General features: G+C 41.9%; 1 protein-coding gene across 1 annotated transcript; it reads left to right on the forward strand.

Moving 5' to 3' along the window:
* Positions 1–209: 209 nt before the first annotated feature.
* LOC134453296 (GTPase IMAP family member 4-like) lies at positions 210–12,835 on the forward strand. Its single transcript, XM_063204171.1, has 4 exons — positions 210–546; positions 3,463–4,067; positions 4,113–4,363; positions 12,763–12,835. Exons 1-4 carry the CDS (start codon positions 210–212, stop codon positions 12,833–12,835), a joined length of 1,266 nt encoding a protein of 421 aa, XP_063060241.1.
* The last annotated feature ends 1,448 nt before the right edge of the window (positions 12,836–14,283 follow it).

A 14,283-nucleotide genomic window follows, 5' to 3' on the forward strand; every position in this document is an offset into this window, starting at 1 on the left:
TTCACTGTTTACCAAACGTCCCAACTTCACCGGAGTTGGGGTTTGTACATTTTTACAATGATCTGTCTTAGAATTGTCTCATTTTTTTCTCTGGTAATTATTGAACCTACATTTTAACAGCGGGGGAAGTTAAATTGCAAAGCTAAATAGCCAGTGTGTTGGAACCTTTAACAAACTCTAATTTGAATATTACAGCTGATCTCAGAATGATGTTGGTGGGACATGACTGGGTGAAGAATAACAAGGTTGGCAACACCCTGCTGGGCAAACAGGTGTTTGAGACTGAAGACCAATCCAGTCCAATGACGAGTCACAACGCAGCATTCACTAGATATGTACACTATAAATATATTACTGTGGCCAGTCCAGCTGACCTGTTTGCCTCAGACCTCTCAGAAGACACCCTCAGACAAAGGGTGAGGGAGTGCACATCCCTGTGTCATCCTGGACCTCACGCCCTGGTGCTGGTGGTGGACCCCAGTGACTTCGGAGAACAGCAGAGGTGGCGGGTGACAAAAATAATTAATTTCTTCTCAGAGCAGGCACGTAAGCATTCAGTTGTCTGCATATACAAGGAAATGAAGACAAATGCGGAAATTGACACGTTAATCCAAATTTGTGGAGGAAGGATGTACCTATACAAAAAAAATCAACAGCACTTAGGCCTACTAGAGGCCATAGAGGAGATGGTTAAAAAGAATGACAACAATGTTCTAACATTTGATGAGTTTGAAGATACAGATGATAATATGACCACAACTGACTCCAGTCATCCTCCAAGATCCTGCAGTTCTTCTTCAAGCAGCAGCTTAGGTGAGGCATCGCATTACTATCTTAATTTTAAAGGTAGAGCTTATTAGAAGTACTTCCGGGGTATGCTACTTAATGAACATGCACAGGCGTTGAGCTGAGATGCCATATTATGCTAACGACCCGCTTTACATTCCAACCCAAGGTCGTTTGCCGATCCTTCCCCTCTCTCTCTCCCAACATATTTCCTGTCCCACACTCTCACTGTCCTGTCCGAAATAAAGGCAAAAACACCCCCAATATATATATATACAGTGGTGCTCATATGTTTACATACCCCAGCAGAATATACGCTTTCTCTGCGATTTCTCACAAAATATGACGGATTACACCAAACCTTTTTTTTGACTCATTGCTAGTGACTGGCTTAAGATATTTATTAGCAATCTTCTGTGTTCACTCTTTCAAAAGCATTATCACAACCCAAACTACCCAAATGACCCTGTTCAAAAGTTTACATACCCTGGTTTCTGATGCTGAATATGGCCCTGTTTAACATCAAGGACCGCTCTAAATTGTTTGTGGTAGTTGTGGATAAGGCTCTTAATGTTCTCAGATGACAAAACAGCACATTCTTCCTGGCATAATGGTTGTTTCCTATAATATTGTTGGGTATCTTGGTGAAAACCTCACATTTGAGGTTTCCTCTGAGTGGCTCAATGATGTTGAGATCAGGAGAGTGAGATGGTCGCTCAAAAACCTTCATTTTATTCTTTCTGAAGCTAATGATGGGTTGATTTGGCTTTCTGTGTCGAAATATTGTCATGTTGGCACTGTTGGAATTTCAATTCAGAAATGCAATATGAGGGGTTTGGTTGGAATCAAGCCAATGGGCAAGGGAATCATTGCATTGCAATGATCATTGCAAGGGAAATTGTTCAGGAGGCATAGGACAACCAAAAAATAACTTCAGGTGAAATATAGGACAACATGAAAAAATGTTTTAAACTGTACAGGAAAGAGGCACTTGAGGAAAGATGGGCTGTTGGGGGTTGCCAGGAGAAAGTCATTACTACAAAAATGCAAACATGTTATTTTGCATATGGTACACCAAATAGCATAGTGAGAAGCATCAGAATGCATGTGACGAAATCATTTGGAAAAATTAGATCAATATGGAACTTTTTTCAGCCACTATTAACAGTACCATTTGGAGAACATGCCTATGATGAAAGTTACACCATCCCTTCTGTGAAACATGGTTATGGACCACTGATGTCATGGGGACATTTGAGTTACAAATGCACTACACTTTTGGTCCATACTCACAGAATGATGAATACATTGCCCTGTGGAAAATACTGGAGGAAACTTGACACTCATCAGCCTTGAAACTGCACATGGTCCATTGTTTGGACATGCCAACATGACAATATTTCAGCACAGAAAGCCAAATCAACCTGTCATTAGCTTCAGAAAGAATAAAATGAAGTTTTTGAGCGCACACACACACACACACACACACACACACAAGATCAAAAACTAGAAAAGAGTCAAGGTGCCAAAGTCACTGTGCGTAGTCCAGGATCAAGTATCCATTGAAGAGCCGGAAATCCACATGTTGCCCACTGCGTGCCACTTTATAGGGTTCTCTTATCAAGCTTGTCAAGCTGTTTCTTGGCAATATCAGCCAATCATGATTAGTATCCAATGAATCAGAGAAGCTCTATCAGAGAGAGCAGAGAGAGATATCTCTGGTTCTATTATGCCACAATCATGTATTCTTGTCTACTTGTGTCAACAGTGACTTCAGGTGCTGTTTCAAGGCAGACACTAACATTGGTGCTGTGTGGGAGCGACGCATCATTAAAGTCCTCAGTAGCAGACCTGATACTGAGCCTGGAAGAGAAGACAAGAGGGAATCAACAGCCCAGGGATAAGGTTGAGATTAGCTCAACATGTGTGAAGAGAGAAGGACATGTCTGTGGACATCACGTCACCCTGATTCAGCTGCCATTACTGGAAAAGACTCAGGCCTCTGACGAGGAACTGTGGCAGGAAGCAATGCAATGCCTCCATCTCTCTGATCCTGGAGTTGATGCCTTTCTAGTCATCATGGCTGAAAGCCAAAGCACAGCTGAAGGCAAGTCAGTATTGAGGAGAATTGAGCACTTCTTTGGAGAAGAAGTGTGTGCCTTCTGCCTGGCAGTGCTTACAAGACCATCTCAACAGGTCTCAGAGACTAGGCACGGGGACTCAGTTGCACAGCAGGGAACCGGAACTTCAGAAGGGCCTGATTTCATCATGGATGACGTCTCCAAAGTTAAGCCTCTATTGGACAGGGCTATGAAGATGAGAGAAGACAACAGGGGCTGGTATTCACATGACGTGTACAGCGCTTCACTACTGAAAAGTCATCTGAGATGCCACAGTCTGTTTGAAGAGAAAGTGTCTTGTCTTGAGCGTGAGAACAGAAAGCTGAAAAGCTCAAAGCAAGGTAAGAAGTGCATACGGTGCAGTTACACATGCACTTATTTTGTAACATTAAGTGAAATAAAGCCCAGGAATACATGGCATGGGAATCAACCACGTTCATTTTAAGGACTGGTGTCCAGATGACCATTTTAGAATTGGAACTCAAATATCTGTGATGAGTATCTGTGGTAAAAATGGTGTACATTTTAATACTTGTCACATTTTTTTAATTTGCAGACCTTTGCGAAAATGGGAAGAATCTGAGAATTGTGCTGCTGGGAAAGACAGGAGAGGGGAAGAGTGCCAGTGGAAACACAATTCTGGGGGGAAAAGTGTTTAAAGAGGACTTTGCCTTTAAGTCAGTGACAACTGTTTGCCAGAAGGAGACTTCCATTATCAATGGAAGACCGATAACTGTCATTGACACCCCAGGATTGTTTGATACCGAAATTGACAACACAGAGATTAAGAAGGAGATTGTTAAGTGCATTGGCTTTGCATATCCTGGGCCCCATGTATTCCTCCTGGTGAAACAGATAGGGCGTTACACAAAGGAGGAGAAAAATGCTGTGAAGACGATCCAGGACATGTTTGGTGATCTGTCTAAAATGTACACAATTGTGTTGTTTACACATGGAGATAAACTCGATGGAAAGCCCCTTAATCCTAAGGGAGGTGGAATAAGTAGTCTTCTTAGTGGAATGAGATACCATGTCATTGACAACAGCAAAAACAATAGGAACACAGATCAGGTCAGTGAACTTCTGAGTAAAATAGATGACTTAGTGGAAGTCAATGGTGGTACGTGTTACACCAATGAGATGTTCCAGGAAGTGGAAGAGGCCCTCAAACAGGAACAGGAGAGAATACTCCTAGAGAACAAGGAGGAGATCGAGAAGGAGAAGCAGGAACTTAAGTCCAAACATCAGGCTGAAATGGAGAAACTGAAGAAGGAGATGGAGGAAGAGAAAAGGAGACAAGAAGAGGAGATGAAAAGGAAAGAGGACGAATTCAGGAGCAAGGAGAACAGCATTAGAGAGAGCATGAAAGAAGCCAAGGAGAAAATGGAGGAAGATCAAAGACAAAAGACAAAGGCAATGGAAGAGGAATATCAGCGCAAGAGGCAGGAGAATGAAAAGTGGATAAAGGAACGGACTAAAGAAATACACTTGGAAAGAGAAGAATGGGAGAGAAAGTCAATGGATGAACAGAAGAGGAGAGAGGAGGAGGAAAAGAAGAGGAAAGTCCGAGAGATAGAGGAAGAGGAAAAGAGGCAAGAAATACTAAACAATGAAAGAGAACAATTCCACCAAAGAATGGAAAACATGCAGAAAACATTTGATGAAGAGCGTAATAGGAAAAAGCGTGAATATGAAGAGAACGCAGAAAAGGAGAGGGCAAAACAGAAAGAACTGGAAGACAAGATAAAACACGCAGAAGAAAGTAAAATTAATGAGCTGGAGGAACAGAAAAGAAAGCATGAGGAAGAGTGTCAAAGAAATCAGGAAGAAGAAATGAAAAGAAGGAAGGAAGAAGAAACAAAATGGAACGAGAGAATAGAGTCCATGGAGAGATTGGAAAGAAAAGCAAAAGGAGGAAGAAAATAGATATGCGAGTGAAAAGATGGAGGAAAAGCAGAAGAGAGACGCTGAGGAGAAGCAGAGGAAGCAGAAAGAAGATGAGGAAAGTGAAAAAGTGAAGAAAATGATACAAGATTCTAAGAGGGAAATAAAAGACAAAGAAGAAATGGTGAAACGGCTTCAGCAAGAGTATGACCAAAGGCTTCAGGAAGAAGAAAAGAAGAATAGAGAGAAAGAAGCAAAACATAGAGCTGAAAAAGAAAAAGAGCTGAAATTGCAGAAAGAGAAATTTGAGATACAGATGGAAGAAAAATCTAAAGCTAGAGAAGATGAGGAGAGAAGACATATTGAATATCTTAGAAATGAGCACGAGAAAGAAAAATACTTCTTGAAGAGAGAGACTGAGATGGCAGCCAGGAGACAGGCAGAGGGAGAGTTTAACAGAAAAGTCAAAGAGGCAAAAGCGCAAGGTTTTCGTTCAGGAGAGGCAAAAATTCAGGCGGAGCGATCCAAACTTGGTAAAGGTGTAGATTATTGCGTAAACCTTTTCTATTAGGGGTGGGAGATATGGGCAAAAGAAATATCTTGATATTTTTTAGGATTTTAACAATGATATTTTTACAATATTTTTTTTCTTAAAAAGTCACTGACTGAATTCTGATTCTCTGTTTCTGATTGATAATTTCTGACCAGAATGAATTGTAATGGCAAAGTGCACATGCATGCTGCATCGTTCTTGATAGTGCTTGCATGCTGTAGCAGTCAGCACAGCATGCCACGTTTGTTTTTACCAGGGGAGACAATGAGGGGAAGGAGACCGGGAAGGAGACCGGTAACGAGGAAGGAATAAAAGAAGGGGAGGTGAAAGGTTTGCAAGCTGAACATGACCAGGGGTATGAGGGCAGAATAGCAAAGGTTGAGGCAGAGGGAAACGTGTTGCTGTAGATCAATTGTTTTTAACAAAAAGAGGAGAAAAAAAGAATTGGATAACCGGCAGACATAACTACAAAAAATAAAGTAGTTGTGTAGTTATAATTACCCTGATCTTCTAAGACAGGAAGGAATATTGTCAAGTTTTTTGTTCAAGGTGGAAATCTTTTTGTTGTGTCACAGTTTTTTTTATAATATGATGAAATGATGTTGACAATAGTTACTAAAATATGTTGCACTTGGTTTTAGCTTAATGTATGTAATCCTTTATTGTGTCACCCAACTTCTCTTCTTCTTCAGCTACTAACATGACACCAAGCATTTGGAATTCTAGTGGGGCAGTTGAGTGTTCAGTTTGGTGTTACAAGCAACAAATACATAATGGCCTTCAATTTGTCAAGGTGGTCAACATTCAAATCATTTTTAGTCATTGTTTGGGCCATATTTGATAAAATAGCACCATTTTGATGATCTTCAAATTATGTTTCTATGTTCCTCCCAAATTACTGTACATGTTTGTTTGCCTTGAAAAATAAAATAAAATATAATGAATATTGGGGGAATATTTCCTTGTTTTTGTTGTTTGATTTCTTTTGATGTGTGACACAACTCTTTGTTTGAACCCACCCATTTTTTTCCGGTGAGCAAAACTATTGGAACAGGTGACTGATAGGTATTTCTTGTTGACCAGTTACCTTTAGACAAGGTCAAGTTTTCAAATTAATACATAGGCCTAAAGCGTAGTACATTTAAAGGTGCTAAATAAAATTGATGTATTATTATTATGCAAATGATAATAATAATAATAATAATAATAATTATCATTATGTTGGAGCTTTTTTTGTTTTGTAACGTTGGTGACAAGAAGACTTCAGAAAGAGAGAAATCAAAACCAGAATCTGGATGCAGAACAGACAGGAAAGGTGAAACCTCAATAATAACTGTTCTATTTCGTTCCTACTGACCGCCAGGCGGTGCTTTAGCACTGAATAATCCATCGCATGCTCATGCAGGTCGAGAGTTAATAACAAAATTGTCACTTGTGACCCGGGTGACGCGCATGCGCATTCCGTCCTACTCCGGAACTTATAGTCCGGCGGATTAGACACACAAAAGGGCCTAATCGTGCACTTTTGAGTAAAAGCATGAAAATTGGTACACATATCCTTCTCCATATGCTGATTAATATGAGCGTTGGAGGCGTCGCGAAAAATGAAGAATTTTCAAGATGGCCGCCAAATCCAATATGGCCAACCCAAATTAATGAAACTACCTGACACGTTGTTGTAAAAGCATGAAAATTGGTACATATATCCTTCTTGATATGCTGATAAATACTGGCATTGGAGGCGTTGCAAAAAATTATGAATTTTCAAGATGGCCGCCATATCCTATATGGCCAACCCATATTAATGAAGCTACCTGGTAAAAACATGAAAATGGGTGCCCAGTTACTTCTTTATATTCTGATTAATAAAAGAAATTGAGGCATTGCAAGAAAGTTTAATTTTCAAAATGGCCGCCAAATCAAATCTGGCCAACCCATATTAATGAAACCATTGATGAATTTAACACCCACTTTGTAGTAAAAGCATGAAAAATGGTACACATTTACCTCTTGATATGCTGATTAATATTTGAAATGGAGGCATAGCAAATAAAACCAGAATTTTCAAGATGGCCGCCAAATCAAATATAGCCAACCCATATTAATTAATCCTCCAGGCACATTGTGGGATATACAGTACCTCTAGAAGTTAGTGACGACTGCATATAGGCCTTGTGTTTAATATGCCTCTCATGACTACAAATTCAAAAGGGTCAAGATTTCAAGGTTGCTAGGAAGTTCAATTGATTTGTCAATTCATGGACATGGTTAAGACATGGTTAAAAAAAAGAAACCAATAATGAACTAGAAATGCATTCTCACAGAAAATGCTGGAAGCGGGCTTGCCTTTTGGGGCAGAGATGAAACAAAGTACTATTGAGAAAACAAAGCTAAAAGAAATCTTGGAAAAACTCCATCCACCCAGTCAGAAGTTATGGGCCAAACAATTCAGCCATCTTGGATTCAGCCATCTTGAACGTGTTGTAGCTCTGCGTTTTGGGGATATACTAAATGACATACATGGTATTTTAAGTTGGCTAAGGAACACTGCATATGATATAATTTTTAAAATCAACATGGCTTCGAGCGGGATTCGAACTCACAACCTCCATATCTGTAATCCAACCCCTTTGCCATTGATATTAAATGACATACAATACATGATATTTGAAGTTGGCTAAGGAACACTGCATATGATGTCATTTTGAAAATCAACATGGCTTCGACTGGGGTTCGAACCTCCAACCCCCATATCCCTAATTCAGCACATTTGCCATTCATACTAATTGACATACATGGCATTTTATGTCGGCCAAGGAACGCTGCATATGATATAATTTAGAAAATCAACATGGCTTCGGGTGGGACCTCCATCTCTCTAATGCAGCAGCATGCATTACCACTAAGCCAAGCAGCTAATTGTCATGCATAGTCCAGCAAGACTATATTAGTTTGCATTGCAGAGCTGAACAATACACTTCTAGAATGCTTCCTCGCACCTGCTCGTTAAGAATAGAATCTTGAGACAGTGACAGTTGAAATGGAACTCTTCACTGGCTGCACCTGTTGTGATTGACTGAAAGACAGTTATTATTGAGCTCTAAACTGGGGAGAAAATGAGAATGAGTTTTTTGTCTTTACAACATCGTTGTAAAAAAACTAAAAGGAGTTGGCACGTGTCCTTTTCACAGATCGGAGTCATGCTTGTGATCTCTCTAACAGTCTTTGAATGAAGTTTATAGGTTAAATTTTTCAGGCACAAATGGACCTCCGTGTGGGACATGCGCTGATCTCTTGAAAAATGCACTTTTCCAAAGACTGGGATTCTCCATAGAGCCAGGTCTGTTTTTTTTACAAACCTGCCATTTAAAAAGTATTGGGAGTTGGGAGATGAAACTTTCACAATTTGGAGACATCCCATAGAGCTCGCTAACAACGCGTCAACTAAACTTCTAGGTGAAAGTGTTGATGTTTTATGACCGAAAAAGCCTCCTACACTCTAATCTTTAGAGTGGCGGAACTTTGATTCATGGAGGTTCCACCACTATTTTCAATGGGGACCCAGGCTTTCACAAAATCGCCAAAAACGGGAAAACGACAAGAGACACGGAGAAGCCTATAACGAGACGCGATCTCCAAGCCGAGCCGGTCGTTTTAGTGTTTGAACGGTGTCTCTATCTCGAAAGGCCTAGGAGGAGATCCATTTTCTATTTTTGCTGTCCCCCTGCACAAGACCAAGCTATAATAATAATAAAACAGGACTTAGAGATTACTATAAACGGGCCTTGCTCTGCAAGGGCCATGCTCTGCATGGTCCTTGCTCCTATAACGAGACGCGATCTCCAAGCCGAGCCGGTCGTTTTAGTGTTTGAACGGTGTCTCTATCTCGAAAGGCCTAGGAGGAGATCCATTTTCTATTTTTGCTGTCCCCCTGCACAAGACCAAGCTATAATAATAATAAAACAGGACTTAGAGATTACTATAAACGGGCCTTGCTCTGCAAGGGCCATGCTCTGCATGGTCCTTGCTCCGCAAGCCCGCTTAATTACTACTTCTAGCTGTACTTCAAGGTTTTCAAACGAACTGCAATCCTGTCCCATGCATTTTGTATGGGTATGTCTTGCCTGGTTAACACTAGTTGATCTCACAAGTGAGATACTCTGAAGGTTACATATGCAATTTCTCATAGGAAAGATGTGGTTTAAAATTGCCCATGGCCGTTAATTGGGTGTTACGAATGTTTCATTTGGCATATGCATAGCCCAAAGCCAATCGTGTCAGTTGTATCTTTTCAAACAAACTGCAGTCGTCGCCTTTCCACCCTTCCCTGCTCTCTGAATGGAGACCAAGATCTAGTACTTTGCTGAGGGATGGAATCCATGCTGTCTTTCAGATCAGAACGATTGTGCAAAGCAGCATGGGATTCCCCAGGTTGTGGTATATCCTATGGCCAACATCAATCAAACTGCCAACAATGCCTAATTTAAAGATACACATAAACTTTGAATAAATGGTGAATGGCACAGTTGGTGCAAAGTCAACTCAGGGTATGTAAATTTGAGTAACCTTGAGTGAAATTTTACTTGGACAGTATTAGGATTCATTTTTTGGCTATAATAATGGTGTGCAAGATTTTTGCTTATGATGAACCCCCATTTCTGTATTTGTAGTTCAAGGTATGCAAACTATGCATCATATGCAAGGTGAAGTTGATAAGATTTGATTTAACCCCCATGTTGAGGAGGGACAAGATTTTGTTTTGTTACCTACAGTACTTGAGTGAAGGTTGTGCACATTTATTTCAATGATAAATGGCTCAAATCCTTTGAAAATGAGACTAAAATATTTATTGACTCAACGACTACAAATGTGTTTCTACTACAAGTACAGAGAAATTTATACTGAGATAAATATAGGATATTTTATGCCCATTTATACATCTATGGGTTGGCCATATTTGATGTGGGGCCATCTTGAAAATTCTTTTTATTTTTTCATGATGTTAATACAATAAAAAGATACATGTGTTTTCATGCTTTCACTGCACATTGTGCCCTGGTTTCACTAATGTACTGTAACACAATATGTAACACTACATATATATATATATATAACATTAGTAGGCTAGGTTTTGATGTTTCGAAATTAGGCTATGTTAGGATCACTTCCAGAGTCATCCTTTTTAGGACTATTACTTGTGTGTGTGTGTGTGTGTCTGTGTGCGTGCACGCACTTCTCACGTGAACCCTTCTACATTATTATACATATCAATAAGTACATGTGTGCTGATTGCATGCTCCTGCCACAAAGTGCATGGTGGTTACACTAATATGGGTCAAACATGTTTGATTTGTCTTGAAAATTCTGATATTTTTTTCATACCTCTATTCCTAATATTAATCTGCACATAAAGATGTAACTGTGTAGAATACCAATTATCATGCTTTTACCACAAAGTGCCCGGTAGTTAATGTGGGTTGGCCATTTTGAAAATTCTGTGTTTTACACATCTAATATTAATCAGCTGAAAAAGAAGGAAATGTGTAACCATTTTCATGCTTTTACTATGTGCATAATGGATTCACTCATCTGCTATACAATTCCTGTTATATGGGTCGGCCATATTTCATTTGGTGGCCATTTTGAACATTTCAATTTTGGTTTTACGCAACAATTCCATTTCTAACATTAATAGGTACATCATAGAGTATGTATTTACCAAATGTCAGGCATTTATGACGCAGTGCATGATGATTTCTCACTAATATGGGTTGGCCATATTGGATTTGGCGGCCATCTTGAAAATACAGCATTTTTCGCAACGCCTCCAACGATAACATTGATCAGCATTTTAAGAAGGACATGTGTACCAATTTTCAGGCCTTTACTACAAAGTGTCAGGTAGTTTCGTTAATATGGGTTGGCCATATTGGATTTGGCGGCCATCTTGAAAATTCATAATTTTTCGCTACACCTCCAATGCTAATATTAATCAGCATATCAAGAAGGATATATGTACCAATTTTCATGCTTTTACAACAACGTGTCAAGTAGTTTCATTAATTTGGGTTGGCCATATTGGATTTGGCGGCCATCTTGAAAATTCTTCATTTTTCGCGACGCCTCCAACGCTTATATTAATAAGCATAGGAAGAGGTATATGTGTTTCATGCTTTTACTCAAAAGTGCATGATCAATTCACCAATCCGCTGGACTATTAAAGGGACAGTTTGGTCAATTTCAACATGCAGTTGTAATGCTCACACTACCCTGGACTTGTCAGTACCTGAGATTTTTTTTTTCTTCTTCTTCCGCCGTTTCCGAGATCCTGGTCATTGTAATGGGGGCAGCTCTTTGTTTACATTTCAAAAAAACATTTTTATTTATTCCCAAAAACATCCAAAAGGTTATAAAACATCAGCAGACAACTAGCAAACAGCAGTACCTTTTGGGAAAATATTTGGAGTTGGCATATGTTTCATTTTTAAAAAATGTAAACAAACGCTGCCCCCATTAGAATTGCTCATATCTCGGAAAGGGCTGAGCCGAAAAATGTGGCATCACCAGGTACTGACAAGTCAAGGGTAGCGTGAGCAATACAACTGCATGTTGAAATTGACCAAACTGTCCCTTTAAGGCATGCGTGCCCCGGAAGTCCTCGCTTTTCATCTTCTCGTGCGATACATCAGGTTTGATGAGAGTTTGCGTTCCCATTACCAGTCTTATGTTTTTACATGGAGCTGCGGTATTATTCGCCCTCCTTTAGACTGTGAATGCAATTTTGACCTTCGAAACTGGTGAGTACTGCTGCCTTCGGGCGTTTTCTTGTTCTCGCCCTGCGAAGGATTTCTAGCTGCGCGTCTCGCAGGTGTTCACACCTGACGGCGCCTCGCTATTGTTGATGATGAGACTTTGCGTTCCGATTACCAGTCTTATGTTTTTACAGGGAGCTGCGGTTTTATTCGCCCTCCTTTGAACTGTGAATGCGATTTTGACCTTCGACATTGGTGAGTACTGATGCCTTCGGGCGTTTTAATGTTCTCGCCCTGCGGAGGATTTCTAGCTGCGCGTCTCGCAGGTGTTCACGCCTGACGGCGCCTCGGTATTGTTAGCATTGTGGCTAATGTGATGCTGCGTCTGCTCTGTTGTGGGTGCGTTCGCCTGTTAGCCTGTAGCGGTCGTTTGTGTTTTGTGTTTTGAAACGCCTTGAGTAGTTTTTCACGCTCGGTAACAGTCGTATTCTGGGTTTGTTTGGCCGTGGGTGATTTCGCCTTGGGCTGCCCACGGACGCAGGTGGCGTTTCCGCCGCTTCGGCTGGTACTGCTTTTCTGTTTATAACTTTCTTGTGTTTCACTACTGTTATCTTTCGACTGTTACGCGTTGTCTGTGTTGTGGACCGTCGGTGTTTTCGCCCCTCAGCTCCCGATTGCGATCAAGTTTTGCCCTTTTGGATGCTATCCGCGACTTCCTAGTGTCGCCTCCCTACTTTTGAAGAGTGAGATTTTCCTGGCCGAGGGTGTCTGCGCCTACACGCCAGTGACAGTTTCTGATTATTTCTCTCCGGGGGTGTTTCCGCCTCCGCTGCGGTTGTCAATACTTGAGAGTGTCCCCGCTCCGTTTTGGTTGATTATTGCTGTCCAGGGGTGTTTCCGCCTCCTCGACAGTTTGACTAGTACTCCCTACCGTGTTTCCACTCATTCAGTGTCGTTTTTGTTATTGTACAAAAGAGAACAATTAAGCTTACAGTGACACTGTGCAGGAAATGGTCAATAAGGGTACTGCAAATATGCTGCTTATTGACATTGAGCTGCCTATTGCCAAATTTGGTCTGACATGGTAGTTTGCTACGTATTACACGACTATTCCCTAGTATGGTCCAAGTGGACTCATTTTTTCCAGCTCAATATGGCTATTTTTGGAAATCCAACGTGGCGGACCTGGAGAGGATCCCCCTTTTCGTGTATGAAAAGTGCAATTTTTCCAGTCATAATCAATACTTCGTATTTGATGGTGGTGGTAAGTATTCATGGAAAAGGTAACATTAGTGAATGGATAGCATAGCTTCTGGGAATATAACGACTACAAATCTCACACAGTGTCCCTTTACCGTGAGTCAAGATTGGACGTTCTATGTATTTCGGACCGGGGGTGTGTACGCCTCCACGGCAGTTTATGGCAGTTACTGGCTTTTTTATCATTTACTGAGGGTGGTTTCGCCCCTAAAAGTTACCTTTCAAGTGCCTATGGGTGTCTGCGCCCCTACGGCCGCTACTGTTACCATTATGTTCCTGATCTGTGTGGACTGTCGTGCCCCGCTCGACCCCGAGGACGGACACGAGCACTGTCCTGACTGCCTTGGCCTCAACCACCTGCGACAGGGACTTACTGAACTGGCTTGTACGCACTGCATGTGTCTGAGTGTGCCCACCCGGAGAGACAGGATTGCCCGGGTGGAGAGAGCGCGGCAGCCTGCCTGGCATGGCGGCCCTCAGAAGCGACGCACACGCGAGCCTTCCCTCCAGGCTCCGGTGAAGGTCGCCAAGGTGGATGTGGTCGCTCAGAGGATGGACAAGATGGCCTCCGAGCTGGAGGAACTCAAGGCCCTGCTCCAGCAGCGGCTTGAGGCTCCGACTACAACGGCGTCAGCCACCGCGGTGTCTGCTGCAGAGGCTGCACTTCCGGCGGTCCCGCCGGAGCTGTCCCCGATGGAGCCGGTCCATGATGAGGATGTCATCTCGACCAGAGCTTCGGAGAACCTGACTGTTGTCGATGCGTGGCGCGGTCGGTCGGCCAGCACCGGTGGTGAAGGCGACGAGGACCCTGTCTCCGGCCGTAGCTCTGTGAGAGCTCAGGGGTCCGTGGTGAGACCTGCCCTGAAGATGGCCCTGGCCCAGTTGGGGCTTGATGGCCCGGCGGCGGAGCCGGCCTCCAGGAGTGTGT

The sequence above is a fragment of the Engraulis encrasicolus genome, chromosome 7 (assembly GCF_034702125.1).
Source record: "Engraulis encrasicolus isolate BLACKSEA-1 chromosome 7, IST_EnEncr_1.0, whole genome shotgun sequence".
Classification (NCBI taxonomy): Eukaryota; Metazoa; Chordata; class Actinopteri; order Clupeiformes; family Engraulidae; genus Engraulis; species Engraulis encrasicolus.